This window comes from Mauremys mutica, chromosome 1, assembly GCF_020497125.1.
Source record: "Mauremys mutica isolate MM-2020 ecotype Southern chromosome 1, ASM2049712v1, whole genome shotgun sequence".
NCBI classification, from domain to species: Eukaryota; Metazoa; Chordata; order Testudines; family Geoemydidae; genus Mauremys; species Mauremys mutica.
The window spans coordinates 67,775,051-67,793,013 of NC_059072.1; the positions used below are offsets into that span (position 1 = coordinate 67,775,051).

Here is a 17,963-nt window from a genome sequence, read left to right on the forward strand (position 1 = left end):
TCACCACTTCTTCATCTTGTTTATTGTTCCCCTTTCCTCTCTTCTCTCATTCTGTTTGTTTTGTCTTTCGGGGGAGAGATTTTCAAAGGTATAAATGGGAGTTAGATGCCCAATTCCCATTGGCTTTGAGTGGGAGTTGGGCACCTACCTGACCCTTATACCTTTGAAAATCTGGATTAGAAACTCTTTGGGGTAGGGACAGACATGCTTAATTTTTCATAAAATCATAGATTCCAGGACCAGAAGGGACCACTGTGATCATCTAGTCTGACCTCCTGCATAGCACAGGCCATAGAACTTCCCCAAGATAATTCCGAGAGCGGATCTCTTAGAAAAATATCCAATCTTGACTTTAAAATTGTCAGTGATGGAGAACCCACCACGACCCTTAGTAAATTGTTCCAGTGGTTAATTACTCTCACCATTAAATATGTATGCCTTATTTCCAGTCTGAATTTGTATAGCTTCAACTTTCAGCCATTGGATTGTGTTATAACTTTCTCTGCTAGATTGAAAAGCCCATTATTAAATATTTGTTCTCCATGTAGGTACTTACAGACTGCAATCAAGTCACCCCTTAACCTTCTCTTTGTTAAACTAAATAGATTGAGCTCCTTGAATCTATCATTATGAGGCAAGTTTCCTAACACTTTAATCATTCTTGTGGCTCTCCAGAGAACTCTCTCCAATTTATCAACATCCTTCTTGGAAGAAGGAAAAAAAATTAGTAGCTGATCCAGGAACAGAACCCAGGTCTCCTAACTACTAGTGTAGGGCCTACTGTACTACACCATGCTGCTTCCTTCCCTTGCTATTAGAGTACCAAGCCCATTGTGGGCACTACTGAGAATTACTTGTATTTAAATAACTGGAAAGCATCATTGTCCAGTTATACCGAAAGACGGACAGGAGACACTTGATATGGATTTAATCAGGCTGCAACTTTATTATTAGATGGTCTGGGACTACCCGGCAGATAAAAGTGGACACTGCAGGTAACCCCATGTTTATTCCATGATTATCTGGGGGGCTTTTACCAGCTTTTTTTCCCATCCAGGTCCCTGCAGCAAATCCATTGCTAGGACCTTAGCATCCCCGCTCCCCTTGTAGGAGGGGTAAGGTGGGCTATAAGAAAGGGGAGTTGGCGCCCTACTGTTCCAATTATATGAGTCCCAAACCCCACACCGTTCCATTCCATTGATCAGGACCTCCTTTTTAAGTCCTTTATAAGGCTACTTATCTGGTCACTAGATGCCTTCCCTATGGAGGCATCCGCCCCACACTTACCAAATAAGGTGTGACATATAGACTACTACACTTTTTGTGCTCACTGTAATAGGTGTTCCCTAACACCCACTGTGGGGAAGGCAGAAAAAAAACAGTCAACCGAAACCAATATGGTGGTGAGGGGAAAAATTCTTTCCCATCCCCCCATAAAGAAGCGACTAGCACAATGCCCACAGCAGGTTCAAACCCACCTGCTAATCACACTTCAGGGGTAAGGAGGGTGGATGCTGCCTTGCCTGCTGCATGCAGAATGGGGTTTCCAATGCCAGAGGTTTCACCTTTAAAGCCTCCCAGCCTTACATTCCAAGGGTGGGGAGTCAGTGCTGCAAACCTGACCAACACCACCTTTTTGCAGCAATTTCTGACCTTGTTCCCCGTCCCTGGCATAAAGCACTACTGCCTTCCTCCAGCAAGCCTGGACAGCAGTTCCCCTGCTTTCAGTGCAGGGTGGTCATTGTCCAGCTATACCAAAAGAAGGACTGTATTATTAGACATCTGGGACTACCTGGCAGATAAAAGTACAGTGCATGTAACCCCTGTTTATTTTTCATTTACTTCAGTGAGCTTTGGACAAGCCCCTAAATGCCAAAGACCTTTTCCACAATATGAATCTGTGAAGACTTAAACACTACAGGCATACGTGTAAAAAGTCTGCAGTCAATATGCCAAGCAAAAAGAGAAAAAAAATGAACAAATATAGTCTACAGGTCTCAAATCATATTGTTCTGGTTCTGATCTCCCATATGTGTCAGTTTTACAGCTTTTACAGCACTGATTTCAATGGACTTACTTATGCTGCTGTAAAGCAGGAGTAATTTCTATCAGCCTATATGTTTCTCAGTAATTTTCATTGCAAATAATTTATTGTCTCATATACAGTTGTAACACTGCATGTATGATCACATGCTCTACTCCTTGCAGTCTGGGAATTTGATTTCACTTTTAATAACCCTACATAGAAAGATGTGAACAGTTTAGAATATATTGTGTTTAATTTGTAATGTTTATTGATGAGACATATCTGCCACCAGGCAGGCAAACAGCCAGTGACACATCGTAAATTCCATAAGACAGACTTTGTTGATAACACAGGGCAATATCTCCACAACCTTGTTTTAATACAGACAAAGAGGCACTAAAAGTCCTTGCCCAGGAGAGCACAACAGTCATTTTGAAATTAACCATACTTCAATAAGAGTAGTAGAGAGGTATTGGCTCAAATAATAATGTGGACTAATTGGCAGAAATTGAGGTAGATTTTTTTTTGGTAGTTTTTATGCATGCACTGAATCTGACTCACTAGAAATGAATGCGCTAGTTCATTATTCATAATGAACCATAAAATGAAGATTCACATCATGCAATCAAAGTATAATTATGAAAGCTACAAAAGCAAATATTAACTCCTATTCACATAATCTATCAAGATGGCCTAATGATTCTAGAACTAACCTACTATTGATGTAATTTTCCACTGTGTCATGGATGTTTCATGAGCTTGATGCCACTTTCAACCGGGACATGGTGAAGTTAGCTGACTACTGTAAGACTTGGCGCTTCCAGCCAAGCATCATAAAAACAGTCTCCAGTTTGTTCCATCTTCATCACGCTAGCGCAGCCTGAGAACTGAATGTTTATCCCAATGGTCAGAAGGTGAAGCATGAAGTAGAACCGGTCTATCTAGGCGTGACCTTAGACCGCACACTGAGTTACCATGCCCACCTGGAGAAGACAGCAGCTAAAGTTAAGATATGTAACAATCTTCTTAGCAACCTTGCAGGCTCGTCATGGGGTGCCCGTGCTCCAACTCTGCGAACGTCGGCTCTTGCCACCTCATATTCGGTGGCGGAGTACAAAGCCCTGGCTGGGAGATTTAGTTGGTGTTGGTCCTGCTTTGAGCAGGGGATTGGACTAGATGACCTCCTGAGGTCTCATCCAATCCTAATATTCTATGATTCTGTATTCTACTGTGCACCAGCATGGAGTCCATCATCACACACCAAACTGGTGGATACACAGTTACATGTTGTCATGCGTATCATCTCTGGCATCCTGCGTCCGACTCCACTCCCATGACTTCCAGTGCTGAGCAATATTGTTCCTTTTCTATCAGATGAGAGGTTGCCACTGGCAAGTTACTGGAGATGGTATGTGCCAACTCAGGCCTGCAGCTGCACAATGACCTTTTTAAACCACCAGCTGCACGTTTGCTGTCACGTCGCCCATTATGATCTCATCTGCCACACCAGGATGTTCAGGTGGAAACACTCTGGTGAGAGGAATGGATATTTGTTATAATCCCCAACCAGTCCCTCATCGCCACCCCCACAATTTGCCCGCCTGGTTTTGACCTGCCCCATCGCCAATGGTCCCTGTTGAACAGGTTCCGGACCGGGCAAGGTCTCTGTGCAGCCAAGCAGTATTGGTGGGGCCTATATGACAGCCCTTCATGCAGCTGCGGCACAACACAGATGATAACGCACATTGTCGATGAATGCCTGCTGACTAGGTTCAGCAGTGGCCTAGAAGAACTGCATCATGCCACTGAAGATGCACACTCTAAATACTGTGTCACTATGACACCACCAAAATTTAACAATAAAAAAAAGAAATTCTTCCATATAGACATGCCAGACTGGCAACCTTCAGAACTGCCCTTTCGGCTATTCTATTGACAATGACAAGCCGGGAAACAAAAAGAGAAACAATGGAGCAAGTGCCTGACTAAATCAGAATGGCTCATACTGTTCCAGGAGTAGTCTACACTGACAAGCCACTGTTGTTGGAATGTTAATTAAAATAGCATTCCACAGAATTAACTCTAGTACTGCTGTGCACCTGTAGCATAACTAAAGAAAAGAGAACAAGAATGTAAGAAAGAAAATGATGAGAGATGCAAGTAATAATTTGGGTGTTTTAGGGTACAAGCGTGGAATTCCAGGTTTTTTTCAACTTTAGTGCTGCAGCAATATTCTCCCTCTCCGTATGCAAAAGTGTAGTTTCAAATATTTGCTTGTAAACTGTTTCTAGAACTAGGGGTTGCCAACTTTGTAATATTTAAAAACCGGATACTCCAACAGGAGTGCCAGAAACCCCCCGAACGCCCCACTCCTTCCCCACCTCTTCCCCCAAAGCCCCCCCCATTCACTCCTCCCCCCACCCTCTGTCATTTGCTGCTTTTCCCCACTCCCTTCTGCCCCAGTAGGGAAGGACTCATCTGAGAATGCAGGTAGGAGGTGGCCCCAGCTTAGTAGGGACTGGCACCGGTCAGACTTTGGGTATTCGGTCAGTACTACTATCCAGAACATGTGATTTCTTTAACAGCTTCAGTTACCCAGAAATTGTCACAAAGAAGTGGATTGCAATATGAACTAACAGATAGAGGCTGTAATCAGCCACAAGGAATCCTTTTTAGATGTTGCAACCAACAGAGATAATTACCTGTAGTTTAAAAGGTGAGGGACATTGTCTGGCTTTTAGGAAAAGGGATGTGGCCCTTTAAGGCCTAGATACCCAGAGAGAAACAATGACCCACTGCTGAAACCCTTCCCCCCATTCCCCCTCCTCCCCATGACCGGAAAAGAAGGGAGACTATTTAGGTCCATGCAGGTGCAGGAAAAGCCCTCTTTTATCTGGACCAGATAGAACAGCACCCACCCTGCCCCCCATGGATATAGTTAAATACCAAGTTATGACCTGCTCTGCTGTGGGCATTATGCTAATTGCTCCTTTCTGGGAAGCATTTTTTCCCCTCACCACCAGATTGGCCAACAAGAGGAGTGGGGTGGAATTGCCTTCCCCACAGCAGGTTGGGGCTTAGTTAGTATGAATATGAAAGAGGGGTGAGGCTATGAGGTTGCAACTCATTATGTAAGCATGGGTTAGGTGTCCAGTGCAGGTACTCTATGGAAGGGATACAGAGATCAGATTAAATGGATTGGTAAAGATTTACAGGAGGTATTCTTTAAAGAAGCAGAAACAGCAGGGGTTCAGAGCTCCTATGACGAGTATAGCAGGGAGCCAACCCCACCCTCCTTTATAACCCCTCCCCCTTCAACCCTCATTTGAGGGAAGGAGTATGAGGTCCCAGCAGGGGGTTGGCTGGGGACCCGAATGGGTAAAGAGTGAGGACTGACAGCAAATGGAATCAATCTGCTTCACCTTGTATTTAGTTGTCACACTCCAAGTACATTTCACAGACCTAAAGAAGAGCTCTGTGCAAGTTTGAGAGCTTATCTCTCTCACCAACAGAAGTTGGTCCAATAATATCTAATAACAGATATTATCTCACCCACCTTGTCTCTCATATCCTGGGACCAATATGGCTACAACAACACTGCATAAATGGGGAAAATGTTAATTGAGCTATACAGCTATAGATCCTGAGGCACTCTGAATTTAATTAACCAAAGTCTTGCACATTTCAGACCCAGTACTTAAGTGTGTTCACAGACCTAACTTCCTTCTATGTCAGTGGGAGTTTAGATACGTGGACTGCAGGATTGTTGTCTGATTAGGATGCACAGTGGCAGGTGAATATTTTTTATACTTAAATAGTGCAATTTTCTACTTTCTTGTAGTTGTAAAACAACTACACTGCTACCCTGATATAACGCGGCCTCATATAAAATGAATTTGGATATAATGCGGTAAAGCAGTGCTCGGGGGGGGGGGGCTGCGCACTCCGACGGATCAAAGCAAGTTCGATATAATGCGGTTTCACCTATAACGTGGTAAGATTTTTTGGCTCCTGAGGACAGTGTTATATCGGGGTAGAGGTGTATCTGTTAATTCAGCCAAAATCATGTTTATATCTCCCACATTCACAAGCCTGGAAATTTCGCAAAAGACATCCAAAAACAGTCATTTTTCACAAGTTTTTTTTGAACTTCAGAACACAAGTGCATACACACCATTCCTGCTGGAGGCAGTGCCAGTGCCAGGGGCAGCTCCAGGCATCAGCACACCAAGCACATGCTTGAGGCGGCAAGCCACTGGGGGTGCTCTGCCGGTCACCGTGAGGGCAGCAGGCAGGCTGCCTTTGGCAGCGTGCCTGCGGAGGGTCTCTAATATGCCCTCACTGTGGCTTCATTTTGCCACTCATCAGTGTGCAATAGCAACTACATAGCACCAGAATTTTCATAGAATCATAGATTATTAGGGTTGGAAGGTACCTCAAGAGATCATCTAGTCCAACCCCCTGCTCAAAGCAGGGCCAATCCCCAAATAGCTCCCTCAAGGATTGAACTCACAACTCTGAGTTTAGCAGGCTACTGCTCAAACCTCTGAGCTATCCCTCCCCTACACAGTCGCCATGTTTAGCACATAGCATGGAAATGACAAAAACAATTGCCACACTTTTCTGTCCAGCTATCTTCTTAACAGTACACCACATTTCAATGTACTTATGCTACTGTTGACATTATACATTATTCCGTTACTGGTGATACTGCCACCTGGGATGAAAACAATAGGTGCTCAGAAATCTGAAGTACACTCTTTAAGGCTAGCCCAACAAATTAGAACCAAAACTCTGGATTTGGATCAGTCTGACCTAGCATTTATTGTTCCAGTTACATGTAAGTGTTAAACTTAGAATAAGAAGTTTCATAAGAGATTATTGGCTGGCCTGGGGGTTTAGTGATAATACTGTCCAAATATAAAAGTAAACTTGAATCTCTTGTTTCCTAGGTCTGTGGGATCTTATGTAGGAGATGAGTTTAGAGTCTGGGGTAGAAAGAATTATGATGCTTACTTGAGAGTACTCAAGTACTCCTCACAATTGGTCTTGCTGTCTGCTCTGGAGGAAGCTACATGGCTTCTGTTCTAGCAGAGTGCCATAGTTAGAGCCATCTGAAAAGAGCAGGGCTTTATAGTGTTAAAAGCAAAATAGAGTTTGTCCTCAGTACTGGCCTTGGTCAGCTTAGCAAAACATGAGACCATTATCTTCAGTGGTCTTATCATTGCAGGTGCAGAGAAATGCCCTCCCCTCTGTAGAAGGAGGGAGTAATAGTACATTTTGAGCCAGTTTCTTAACTGGCAGACATCAATGATCAAGGCCAGATCAAGATCAAAGATTATGTAGCGTTCTGATCACGTATTCCTCCCATCCCTACTGCTTGAAGTCAATGGATCTTCTCAAGTTACACTAGCTGTGAATTTGGCACATGTATTTTAAAAGCCATTTGGGGCCTTTGCTACAGTGAAACATGCTGTATTTGAATTTTCAACTAAAACGTAAGTGGAGTAAAGAACACAGTAGCTGTAAATATGTGTGCAACACAACTAACTCTTGCCCCTTGTTTGCAAGGAAGGAGCATGTTTTAAACATTATGTTCCAGGAGCTCAGTGTAAATCAGCTTCTTGATGACATAGAATTCCAGGCCACATTACTGTCCTTTCTTATGTTATCTATCACTTCATAATAATTAGGTGATTAATTCATAATGAGGCAAAATGAAATAAAGAGAGATGATGATAATGATTATCAACAATTCATAACTTTTTGTCTAGAAAGATAAGTCCTCAAAAACATCTTGAAGGAAAGCAAATGTAGAGCAAATAGCCATATGGTTTTAATTTCACACATTAAATATTATTACTGAGATTGGCCTAGGAATAATCATTAAATAGATATTAAATTACAGGCAGCTGCCTCAATTTAATAGTCCGATCAATATCAGACGGGTTATCCATATTGACAGAGCTATCTTTCTTTCTTTGATTTGAGAAGCAAAAAATGGTTTTGCATCATCATAGTTAAAAAGAGAAATATAATGCCTTCGGTGATTAATTACCCTAAGGCTGGCAGGAAACAAGACAGAAGCAGAAAAAACAAGATCAGCAAATTCTGCCTGAAGTATGAACATTTTTTTTTTACATCTAGAATCAGTCATTTTAGAAAACAAATTAGAATCTCAATTTTGCTGTAATACCTAATATTTACACTCCCCCCCCAGTCCCACTGTAACATCTGTTTTGTATTACAAGAGAATATAAATGTTTCAGTGTTGGTATCAATAGAAGAGAGAATTAATTGATTGATTTAAATAAGGAAGATAAAATCCTGACCCTATTGAAGTCAATTGGAGTTTTTTCACTGAATTCAGTGGGGCCAGAATTTCACCCTGCACCTTTATTAAGTATTACCTATACACTCTCCATTACCTTTGGTCCCAAACACCAGAGAGACAGACCAATATGCTGATTATCAATGCTTTAGTAAAGTTTTGTAGATTTTATATTTGTATACAGCAAGGAGTTACCATTAATTAGAATAACTGTTAATGTTACTTAGGCATGCCAGTATCTGATATCCATGAAACAGCTCCGATGCTTAAAGTTAGGTTCATGTTTTAAATACCTTGCCGAATCAGGGCATTTAATACTTTTTGCTTACAGAATCAAAAAGCCTTAAGGTTCTTCTCTACTATTTCCTCTCAGTTACCAATCCAGGAGATTGTATTAGTTACAGTATGTAATTTAGCATCAAAGGAGTCAAACCACCCTTCTCAAGAGAAGATGGATAGCTTTCAAAACTGATTCAGCTGAGACATTAACTCTGGTAACCTGTTCATCTTCTTCATTTTTTAAAAGAAAAATATGGCCTAATCCATGATAGCACTAGCCTTGGCACATGTTCTTCCCTACTCTCTTATCCCCTGGATGATGTCAGTAAATCAGTTAGCAGATGGAATTTAAAATTCAGGGTCGGAAAGAGCTAAAGGCAGTGCTAGTAGTTCAAGGAACACAATTTATAGCCATCTCCTAGTATATTTGGAAAGCCAGAGAAGGATTGCAAGTTGCAAATATGCTTGCATACCACACTATGTTGCAATATGGTATATGCAAATACAATCTGGACTGAATAAATACAGTACAAAGCAAGCTACTAGAAATCTTTCATGAAAATAGCTGTAGCCTGGTCTGTATAAAAGAACATGCACTGGCATTTCTCTGAACAAACACATCCAGTCTGACTGTTGCTCTTATATTTTAACAGCCAAATAACAACACAACAGACTTATAATGACCTCCACTTCCACTGAGGCAAGTTGAAAGTCCAGAATTACTTCAGTGCATTTCAGTGGACTTTCACTCCACTGGACTTTCAGTGGACCTTCACTCCTTTAATAGTGACACTTTTTACAATGCTTGATCCTGAGGCGCGTTGAGCACGTCCAACAAAATTCTATGTGCCCTTAATTCCTAGTGATTTTGGCACCTTCAGAACCTCTTAGTTCATTCCAATACAAGAAGATTCCACTGTGCTAATCCTATCAAAATGCACAGTTATCATCTACCATATTAGTGTCGCGTAAATGCTCCTTTACAAAAAGATCATTGCCTTTCCTTCTACTTCTGTTCCAAAGGCTTGGTCCTGCATGGCACTGAGCTCTTCCAAGAGGTGATGAGCATCCTCAACTTCCATTGTCTCTAAAGAGAGTTGAGGATGATCAGCACTTCTCAGAAGGGCTCAACATTTTGCAGGACTGGGTCTTACCTGAGAAGAGAAGAAAATCTGCCACCGTCCCCATAAAGGGATGGCTTGCTGTCTTTTGACCTCGCTTCTACTACTCCCAGCAGGAAGTTATGAGGAGCTGGGGTGCTTGCTGCAGCACTCGCAGTGGAGAGTGAAGAGGAGCTGTTTTTCCTACAAGCTGCAAGGAGTGGACATAAGGTTGCTCAGAATGATGCAAAGTCACCTGCTTAACCAGGAGGAAAAGCGAAGGGGATATTGTTGTGGACACAACAGCAAAATGAGGACTGACATGCATGGAATTGAGTAGCAGGCCACAACTTTTATTAAAACTTTAACACAAGGGAGGGGCACTGCCTGCTTATCATGTATCCTCTCCTATACAAGGCATGTAATGGGTTCTAGTGCAAGGGTTACAAGACCCCATACCATATAACCCATAACACGAGATAGGCTCTCCTCAGCTTACCCTGAAGGACTCATCTCTCTCTGAGTCCTAGCACCCCCCATCCAATCCCCTTCCGGCCGTTGAGGGAGACAGAGGGTGCAGTAGGGTGGGAATCTCAACCCATGAGGGCCACAAGGTCTCACCCTATCACTTGAGCCCAAGCGCATCATCAAAATCTTTTATCTCTGGGAACCATTCATTTTATTTTCTTAACTGCACTGGAAACTGGCCACAGGTTGTGATGAATAAACAACTCCACCCTGGTACCTCAGTCAGGTACTAAGCATGTTCCTGCTTAACCCACTGTGGCTTGAAAGTGCTACAAGGAAGATAAAAACCTCCCTGGCCCTCCACCAGTTGACCCATGGGAGAAAAAATTCCTTCCTGACCCCCTAAACAGGTGATCAGCTAGACCCACCACATCTGTCAGGCCAGGTTCCCATTTCTAGTTTGGGTGGGCAGCTGAAATGGAGCTGAAAGAGGCTCCACATGGCTCCTGCATGGGATGAAATCCTGGGAGCAGGGGAAGGCTCGCCAGTGCGCCCCCCCTCTCCCTCAGCTGGCCAATGGGTGCCAGAGACTTCCAGGGGAAGGAGTGACCTATTGTCCCTTGATGAGTGTCTCCCTCCCTTACCGCTGGGACCATTCCCATTTCCCCACCAGCCCCATCAATTTCCCCCACCCACTGATGCAAGTGGGTGGCATTTTTGCCAGGCAGGCCCTCACCCATCATAGTGAAACTCCACATACAGTGAAGTTTTTGTGCTGGGAGATCAAAATTCTTCAACTATAAAAGGGCCCCACCTTGTGCCAAAATATTGGCCATAGCAGCATAATTACACTGAATTTTGTTTGCTCTTAATAAAGTTGTAGCATCAATCAGCTGTGACAGACAGGAAGAAAACTGCAAATGTTTCTATTTGTTTACTGAAGTTTCCAGAAGTGTTTTACCAATCAGGGCCGGCTCCAGACCCCAGCGTGCCAAGTGCGCGCTTGGGGCGGCATTTTGCCGGCAGGGCGGCAGCCGGCTCCAGCGGACCTTCCGCAGTCATGCCTGCAGGAGGTCCACCGGACCTCCCGCAGGCATGACTGCGGACGGATCGCTGGTCCCGCGGCTCCGGTGGACCTCCCGCAGGCATGACTGCGGCTGCTCCACCGGAGCCACAGACCAGCGAACCCTCCGCAGTCATGCGTGCGGGAGGTCCGCTGGTCCCGCGGCTCCGGTGCACCTCCCGCAGGCATGACTGCTTGGGGCGGCAAAATTCCTAGAGCCGCCCCTGTTACCAATTAAACAAAAGCAAAAAGACCCACTTTTCAGAACCTGGAACGTTCTCACTCCAGCATCAGTAACCACCATCTCCCATGGCTGTGTCTCTGCAGAAAGAGTGAAGTGTACAAAAGGATAAATTTACAAGGAATAGTCCAATTAGATACCAAACAAGTCTTTTTATGTAGCTCTGACAATACACCTTAAACCTCACCTGCCGTTATCTCACCTATTCCCCTATAACTCCTTTCCTGAGCTGAGATTGCTAGTTGTGCAGAACTGTGCTGAAACAGTACAGAATTGCAGGAATATACATTTCTATCATCTTAGTGTTTCGTTTTTTTTTAACATAATTTTTACTTTTTTTTTTTAAATCAGCATTTTAGGGTGTATACGTACACTGCAATCTGAGGTGTGACTGCAGCTTGGACAGACATAACTCCTCTAGCATGACTAAAAATAGCAGTGCACAGTCAACACACTGGTTCCAGCAATACGAGTAGGTCCCCAGTGCACTTGTACAGCCTGCAATGAAGCCCCTGCCACCACATCTACACTGCTATATTTTGCCATGCTAGTGTGAGCATTTCTACCTGGGATTGCAGTGTAGACATACCCTGAGTGTACAAGCTCAACCTGTGCTTCTACAAAAATTCAAGCACGTGCAGAAGGTTACTTATGTGAGTAGCCCCATTGAGATGTATGAGACTACTCATCTGAGTAAAATTATGCCACAGAGGTGTAAGTTATTGTAGTACTGATTCTTTATTTGTGAGATTCTGAAATGGGATTCTAAACCAATAGCCTCCAAAAATAAACAAATGCAGTAACTCTGTTTCCTTTTAATTGCCTTTTTATTATGGAGAAGTCATATATTTCAGTCTTCTTTTTGTTTAGTGTAATATTTCAGAAACAACAAATCATGGAACTGTGGGAACTAAAAAAAAATTCAACTTTTCTGAAATTTAAATTTAAAACACATACAAACAACAGAGGCCAGATGTTTGGTTATGTAAGGACTATAAACAAACTCATTCATTCCCCCTTTCAGAAATCATTAACTAAATGCACCACCATGGAGGCAGACAATCCATCCATCCTCAGCTCTGTAGGGGAGGGAGGTATTTACCCATCCAGTTTCAGATCATTAATCAAAGTCCATCCAAAGTCCAACTGAAGTCATGACTTGAATGACTTAGTGTAATGGGAAACAAAACCCCAGAAACAATGCACTCACTGGCTTCAGTGCTGAAGCATAAAAAAATTCTAACTACACAGGGAAATTCATTGTGGACTGTCTGAGAAACATATCCTAAGTGTGCAAATGCAGTCAATATGTTATTTAAAATTGCAAAGTATGCATGCATCAAAAACCATACAACCTTTCAAATTTAAACAGACAACATGAACGACCATGTTTATTATTCTGAGAGAAGAATAAAACCAATATCCTACAGATTAGCTACCTGTGATAGCAACAAAAGAATTGATTTCCCTTTGGTGCCCAGATTGGGGTAGGATGGTGTGACCGGGTGGGTCGGGGCTCAACCCTCCCAAGGGCGGAGGGGAGCCACACCGACTCACTACAGGTCCTCTGTCTCGCAGGGGCTGATCCCCTTCTGGGTTCCTGGCGACAAAGACACAGTCAGAAGGCTCAGTCCCCTGGTGCAGGGGCTGAGCAGCAAGCAGTACAAGGCGGCTCAGGCCCTTTGGGTCAGGGGCTGAGCAGCAAGCAGTACAAGGCGGCTCAGGCCCTTTCGGTCAGGGGCTGAGCAGCAAGCAGTACAAGGTGGCTCAGGCTCTTGGTTGCAGGGCTGAGCAGTAAACAGTAGGCGTATAGGCCCTGGTCCTTACCTGGGTGAGGGGGAAAACTGCCACCCGTGAGTGGGGTGGCAGGGGGGACACAGGCCCGCCCACTCCACTGTGTCCCAGCCCGGGGCCCTAACAGCGGCTATCACTGCTGCTGGTCAGTGGGGTCCTGACCGCAACACACTGACATCGGGACCTCTGCATCTGTAGCCTGACAGGGGTCGGCTCCCCCCGGGCTACTTTCCATTTCCCCGTCAGGGCCTACCTCGTCGGTTGCACTGGATCCAGGCCAGTCAAGCTGCATAGGCTCCTCGGGACCAGGGCTTGGTGGCAGGTCCGGTAGCTCTGCCGGGAAGTCCAGCCAGGCGTGCTCAGGTGGCTCCTCCGGGTAACAGCAGGGAAGCCCCGGCGGCTCCTCTTCGTAGTGGGCATGGGGGAGTTCCAGTGGCTCCTCCGGGTACCGGTCACGGGGAAGCTCCGGTGGCTCCTCGTCGTACCAGGCGCGAGGAAGCTCTGGCCAGTCAGGACAGCTGCCTCAGGCCCTGGAGGGTTCCCAGTCAGGAGCTCCCGCCGGCACGTCTGCTCCCGGCGGTGGCTGGGCTCTGACTGAGCTTTGGCGGCCGGCTTTTATACTTCCTGTCCCGCCCCTTGACTTCCGGGGGGCAGGAACAGGTGGCGGTAGCTCCGCCCACTTGGGTGTCTGTACCGGTGCTCCCTCTGCTGGGCAAGAGGGGAGCCACACCGACTCACTACAGATGGGAATAGCAGGTAGAAAAACACATGATAGCATTAAAAAAACTTGTCAAGAATAGAGCAACCAAATTTGCAGTGTGCCCTACAGAAGTGACCAGATAACTTTCACCCAAGAGTGTTAAAAGAATTGGCCAAGGATCTCACTAAACCAGTATTGTTGATTTTAAACAAATCTTGGAACACTGGGAAAGTTCCAGAGGACTGGAAAAAAAGCTAATGTTTTGCCAAAATTTAAAAAGGATAAATGGGATGACCTGGGAAACTGTAGGTCGGTTAGCCTGACATCAGTCCATGGCAAAATCATGGAAAGGCTGGTATAGACACAATCAGTAAAAAATTAGAAGATGGTAATATAATTAATTCCAATCAACATCTTTTTATGAAAAATAAGTACTGTCCAACAACCTTGATATACTATACCGCTGTGATCACAGGTTTGCTTGATAAAAGTAACTGTGCTGACATAATAATCTTAACACGTCTGTTGGTCCCATGTGACATTCTGATTAAAAATAGCTCTATACATAATCAGTGCATCCCATATCAAATGGATTAAAACTGGTTAACTGATAGATCTCAAAAAGTAATTCTAAATGGAGAATCCTCAAGCAATGGGGGAATCTTTCTATTGGGATTCTGGAGGGATCTATTCTTGACCCAATGCTTTTCTACATCTGTAACAATAATCTGAAAGAAAATATAAAATAATTGCTGGTAAAGTTTGCAGAGGACACAAAAATTAGTGGAATGGTAAATAATGATGGGGACAATTATGCAAACTGATCTGGATTGCTTGGAAAGGTATACTCATTTGAACAAACATGTATTTTAACACCACCAAATGCAAGGATACACATTTAGGCACAATGAATGTAGACCACAATTATAAGAGGAAGGACTGTATCTCCTCTGGAAAGCAGTGACTTTGAAAAATATTTAGGGGTTATGGTAGATAACCAGTTGAATATGAGCTCCCCATCTGATGTTATAGCAAATAAGATGAATGTGATCCTTCGCTGCAGAAGCAGGGGTGGAATAGGGAAGTGGTATTATCTCTGTATACAGCATTAGTGAGACCATTAATACAATCCTGAGTCCACTTCTCGTGTCCACACTTCAGAAAGGAAGTTGACAAACTGGAAATGGTTCAGAAGAGAGCTACAAAAATTATTTGATGATTGGAAAACCTGCTGTACAGTGAGAGCCTAAAGAAGCCCAATCTATTTAATTTATCACAGTTAAGAGGTTACTTGATCAGGCTCTACAAGGAGCTTCCTTTATGAGGAAGATATTTCTATACTGAGGGCTGTTTAATCTAGAACAGTGGTGGGCAACCTGTGCCTCGCGGGCTGCACACGGCCTGTCAGGGTAATCCACTGGCGGGCCACAAGACAGCTGGTTTACATTGACCGTCCGCAGGCACGGCTGCCCACAGCTCCCAGTGGCCACAGTTCACTGTTCCTGGCCAATGGGAGCTGCGGGAAGCGCCACAGGGGTGGCGAACAGTGAACCGCAGCCACTGGAAGCTGCAGGTGGCCGTGCCTGCAGACGGTCAATGTAAACAAACGGTCTCGCGGCCCACCAGTAGATTACCCTGACGGGCTGTGTGCGGCCCGCAGGCTGCCCACCACTGAGCTAAAAGAACAAAAGTATCATGTGATCTCGTGGTTGGAAGCTGAAGTTAGACAAATTCAGACTAGAAACAGGTACACATTTTTAACTGTGAGGATAATTAATCATTGAAAAAAATTACCTAGGGATGTGGTAGATTCTTTCTCCCATGCTGTTTTTAAGTCAGGGCTAGATGTTCTTCTAAAAATCATGGTCCTGATGCAGAAATTACTAGGTGAAGTTTGTTGTCTTAGGAAGTCAAATTAGACTAAAATATTCATTCTGCTGGCCGTGAAGTCTTTGTATGAAAAATGACAAATTACTCTGGTACATTTTCTCCCAGAGAGAATTCTGCAAAAAAAGAACTTTGACCGAGAAAATCTTGGGCCAATTAGAATCAACTCAAATATATTCCAAAAAGCAGCTAAACTCACCCTTAATTTCCTCCAAATAGGCACAAATGTATATTAATAGAATTATAATCCCAAACGTTTTTGTTTGTTTCAAAAAATGATTTTAAGCTACTACACTTCAAAATAGTGCAAGACACTAAATGTACAATTTGCCACAAAAAGGTCTAATGAGGGTCTGAATCTGGAAAAATAAGTACTATCCTACTGAAATGCAACCGTAAAGGTGCATAGTGTTCCAATGAAATAGGCATGGCCCATCTTTCACTAACTGTCCCCTCCCTCCTCTGAACAGCTGGGATCCTTATTCAGGAGCTGTTGAACAGGTGTGGTTTTCCAATTAAAGCTTTACCACAGGGAATATTCCACTTCACGCAGAAAGTATGAACCTCAGCAGAGCCTTTTTGGATGGGAGTCTTTGGTATGGAGTTTTATTGCAACATTGGTCAAGTCCTTGTTACAGTGTTCTCTTTTACCTACTCTGTTGAGGGGAAGGGTGGCCCAGTGGGTTAGGACTCTAGCTTGAGTCTTTGAAGAGCTGTGTTCAAATGCCTGCTTCCCCCCCAAAACTCAGTGTGTGATATCGGACAAGATACTTAGCCTATCTTAAGGCTCAGTTGCCCAGCTGTACTTTTTACCTCTCAGGGATGTTGTGGGGATAAATACTTTAAAAATGATGAGATACTCAGACATCATATTGCAGGGGGCCATGTATGAATGATAGATCCATTATTTCACATCAAATATGGGATATCTTTCTTCTGCACATCCTGAAGAATGCATCTCCTTCTGGAAAAATAGCAGACCTAACAAATGCATTTGTGATGTTTATTTATTTAAGTTTGTAAGACAGCATACACACACACACACACACACACAAAAGGGAAGGTGCTATAGAAATGGAAAGTATTGTAAGAAATTTTAGCAATTACATTGAGGGCCACATTTTTATGAACGTGTGCCTGGGGAAAAGATGCATGTCCCATTACTTCATGTGCAGTCATGGTAAATGAGCCATGATCATTAATGTGTGCATGTACTGTGATTGTGTGCACAATTGTAAATGAGCCATGATCATTAATGTGTGCATGTACTGTGATTGTGTGCACAATTGCATTAAAATGAACACAAATTATGCATGCACAGTTCTAAAAATATGAGCTAGAATGTTCCATAATACCTCTGGTAGTCAGCCTATTTATATTTTAGTATTAGACATTGTTTATTCTTTAAAAAGAACAGTATGAACAATTAGATATGCATTGTAAACCATAAACTTGATTTATAGTGAAAGTGCATTTGTCTCTGCAGGCCAGCTGCCAGTAAATTGAATACACAGTTACAGGATTTTTTTTAACAGTATATTAATGATGACAAAACAAGGCTCCTAAACAACTGCCTTTGGCATCAGTGGTTCAAACATACTCATGTTGCTTTTTAACAACCAAATTAATTCCACATGAAGAGAAATGTATTTACCCCCCCCCCTTTTTTTTTTCTTTTTTTTTTTTTAAACCCTGCAGACGTCTTGCAGGAAATGGCTTGACATACATTCCCAGGGGAGCATTTGCTGGCCTTTTCAGTCTTAAAGTGCTGTAAGTAAACTGTGTGGTGGTTGATATATTTCTGATTTCCTAAATGCTCCAGGAAACTAATTAACATGTAAAGATTTGATCAAGTAAATTGCATATTTTGATCAGTCCATTTGTGCAATTCAGATGGAATGAAGATACATATTAACATTTGTATATCTTTGCTTTATCATATGGAAAATGTCCTAAACACAGATAGTTCTAAAACAGCCTGCTCATCAACTAAATGTCACTGTACAATATCAAAGACAAAAATTGTTCCAGTTAATTGTTTAACTGTCCACAAAAGTTCCGACTTCACGTGTAA

General features: G+C 43.3%; 1 protein-coding gene across 3 annotated transcripts in view; it reads left to right on the forward strand.

Annotated features, from left to right (window-relative positions):
- The window catches only part of LGR5 (leucine rich repeat containing G protein-coupled receptor 5), a 135,193-nt gene that overhangs the window by 64,610 nt on the left and 52,620 nt on the right, over positions 1–17,963 (forward strand). For all 3 annotated transcript variants that reach the window (XM_044978737.1, XM_044978730.1, XM_044978746.1), the window contains exon 3: positions 17,588–17,659. In XM_044978737.1, coding sequence (XP_044834672.1) covers positions 17,588–17,659 — 72 coding nt within the window. The remainder of the gene's footprint in view (positions 1–17,587; positions 17,660–17,963) is intronic.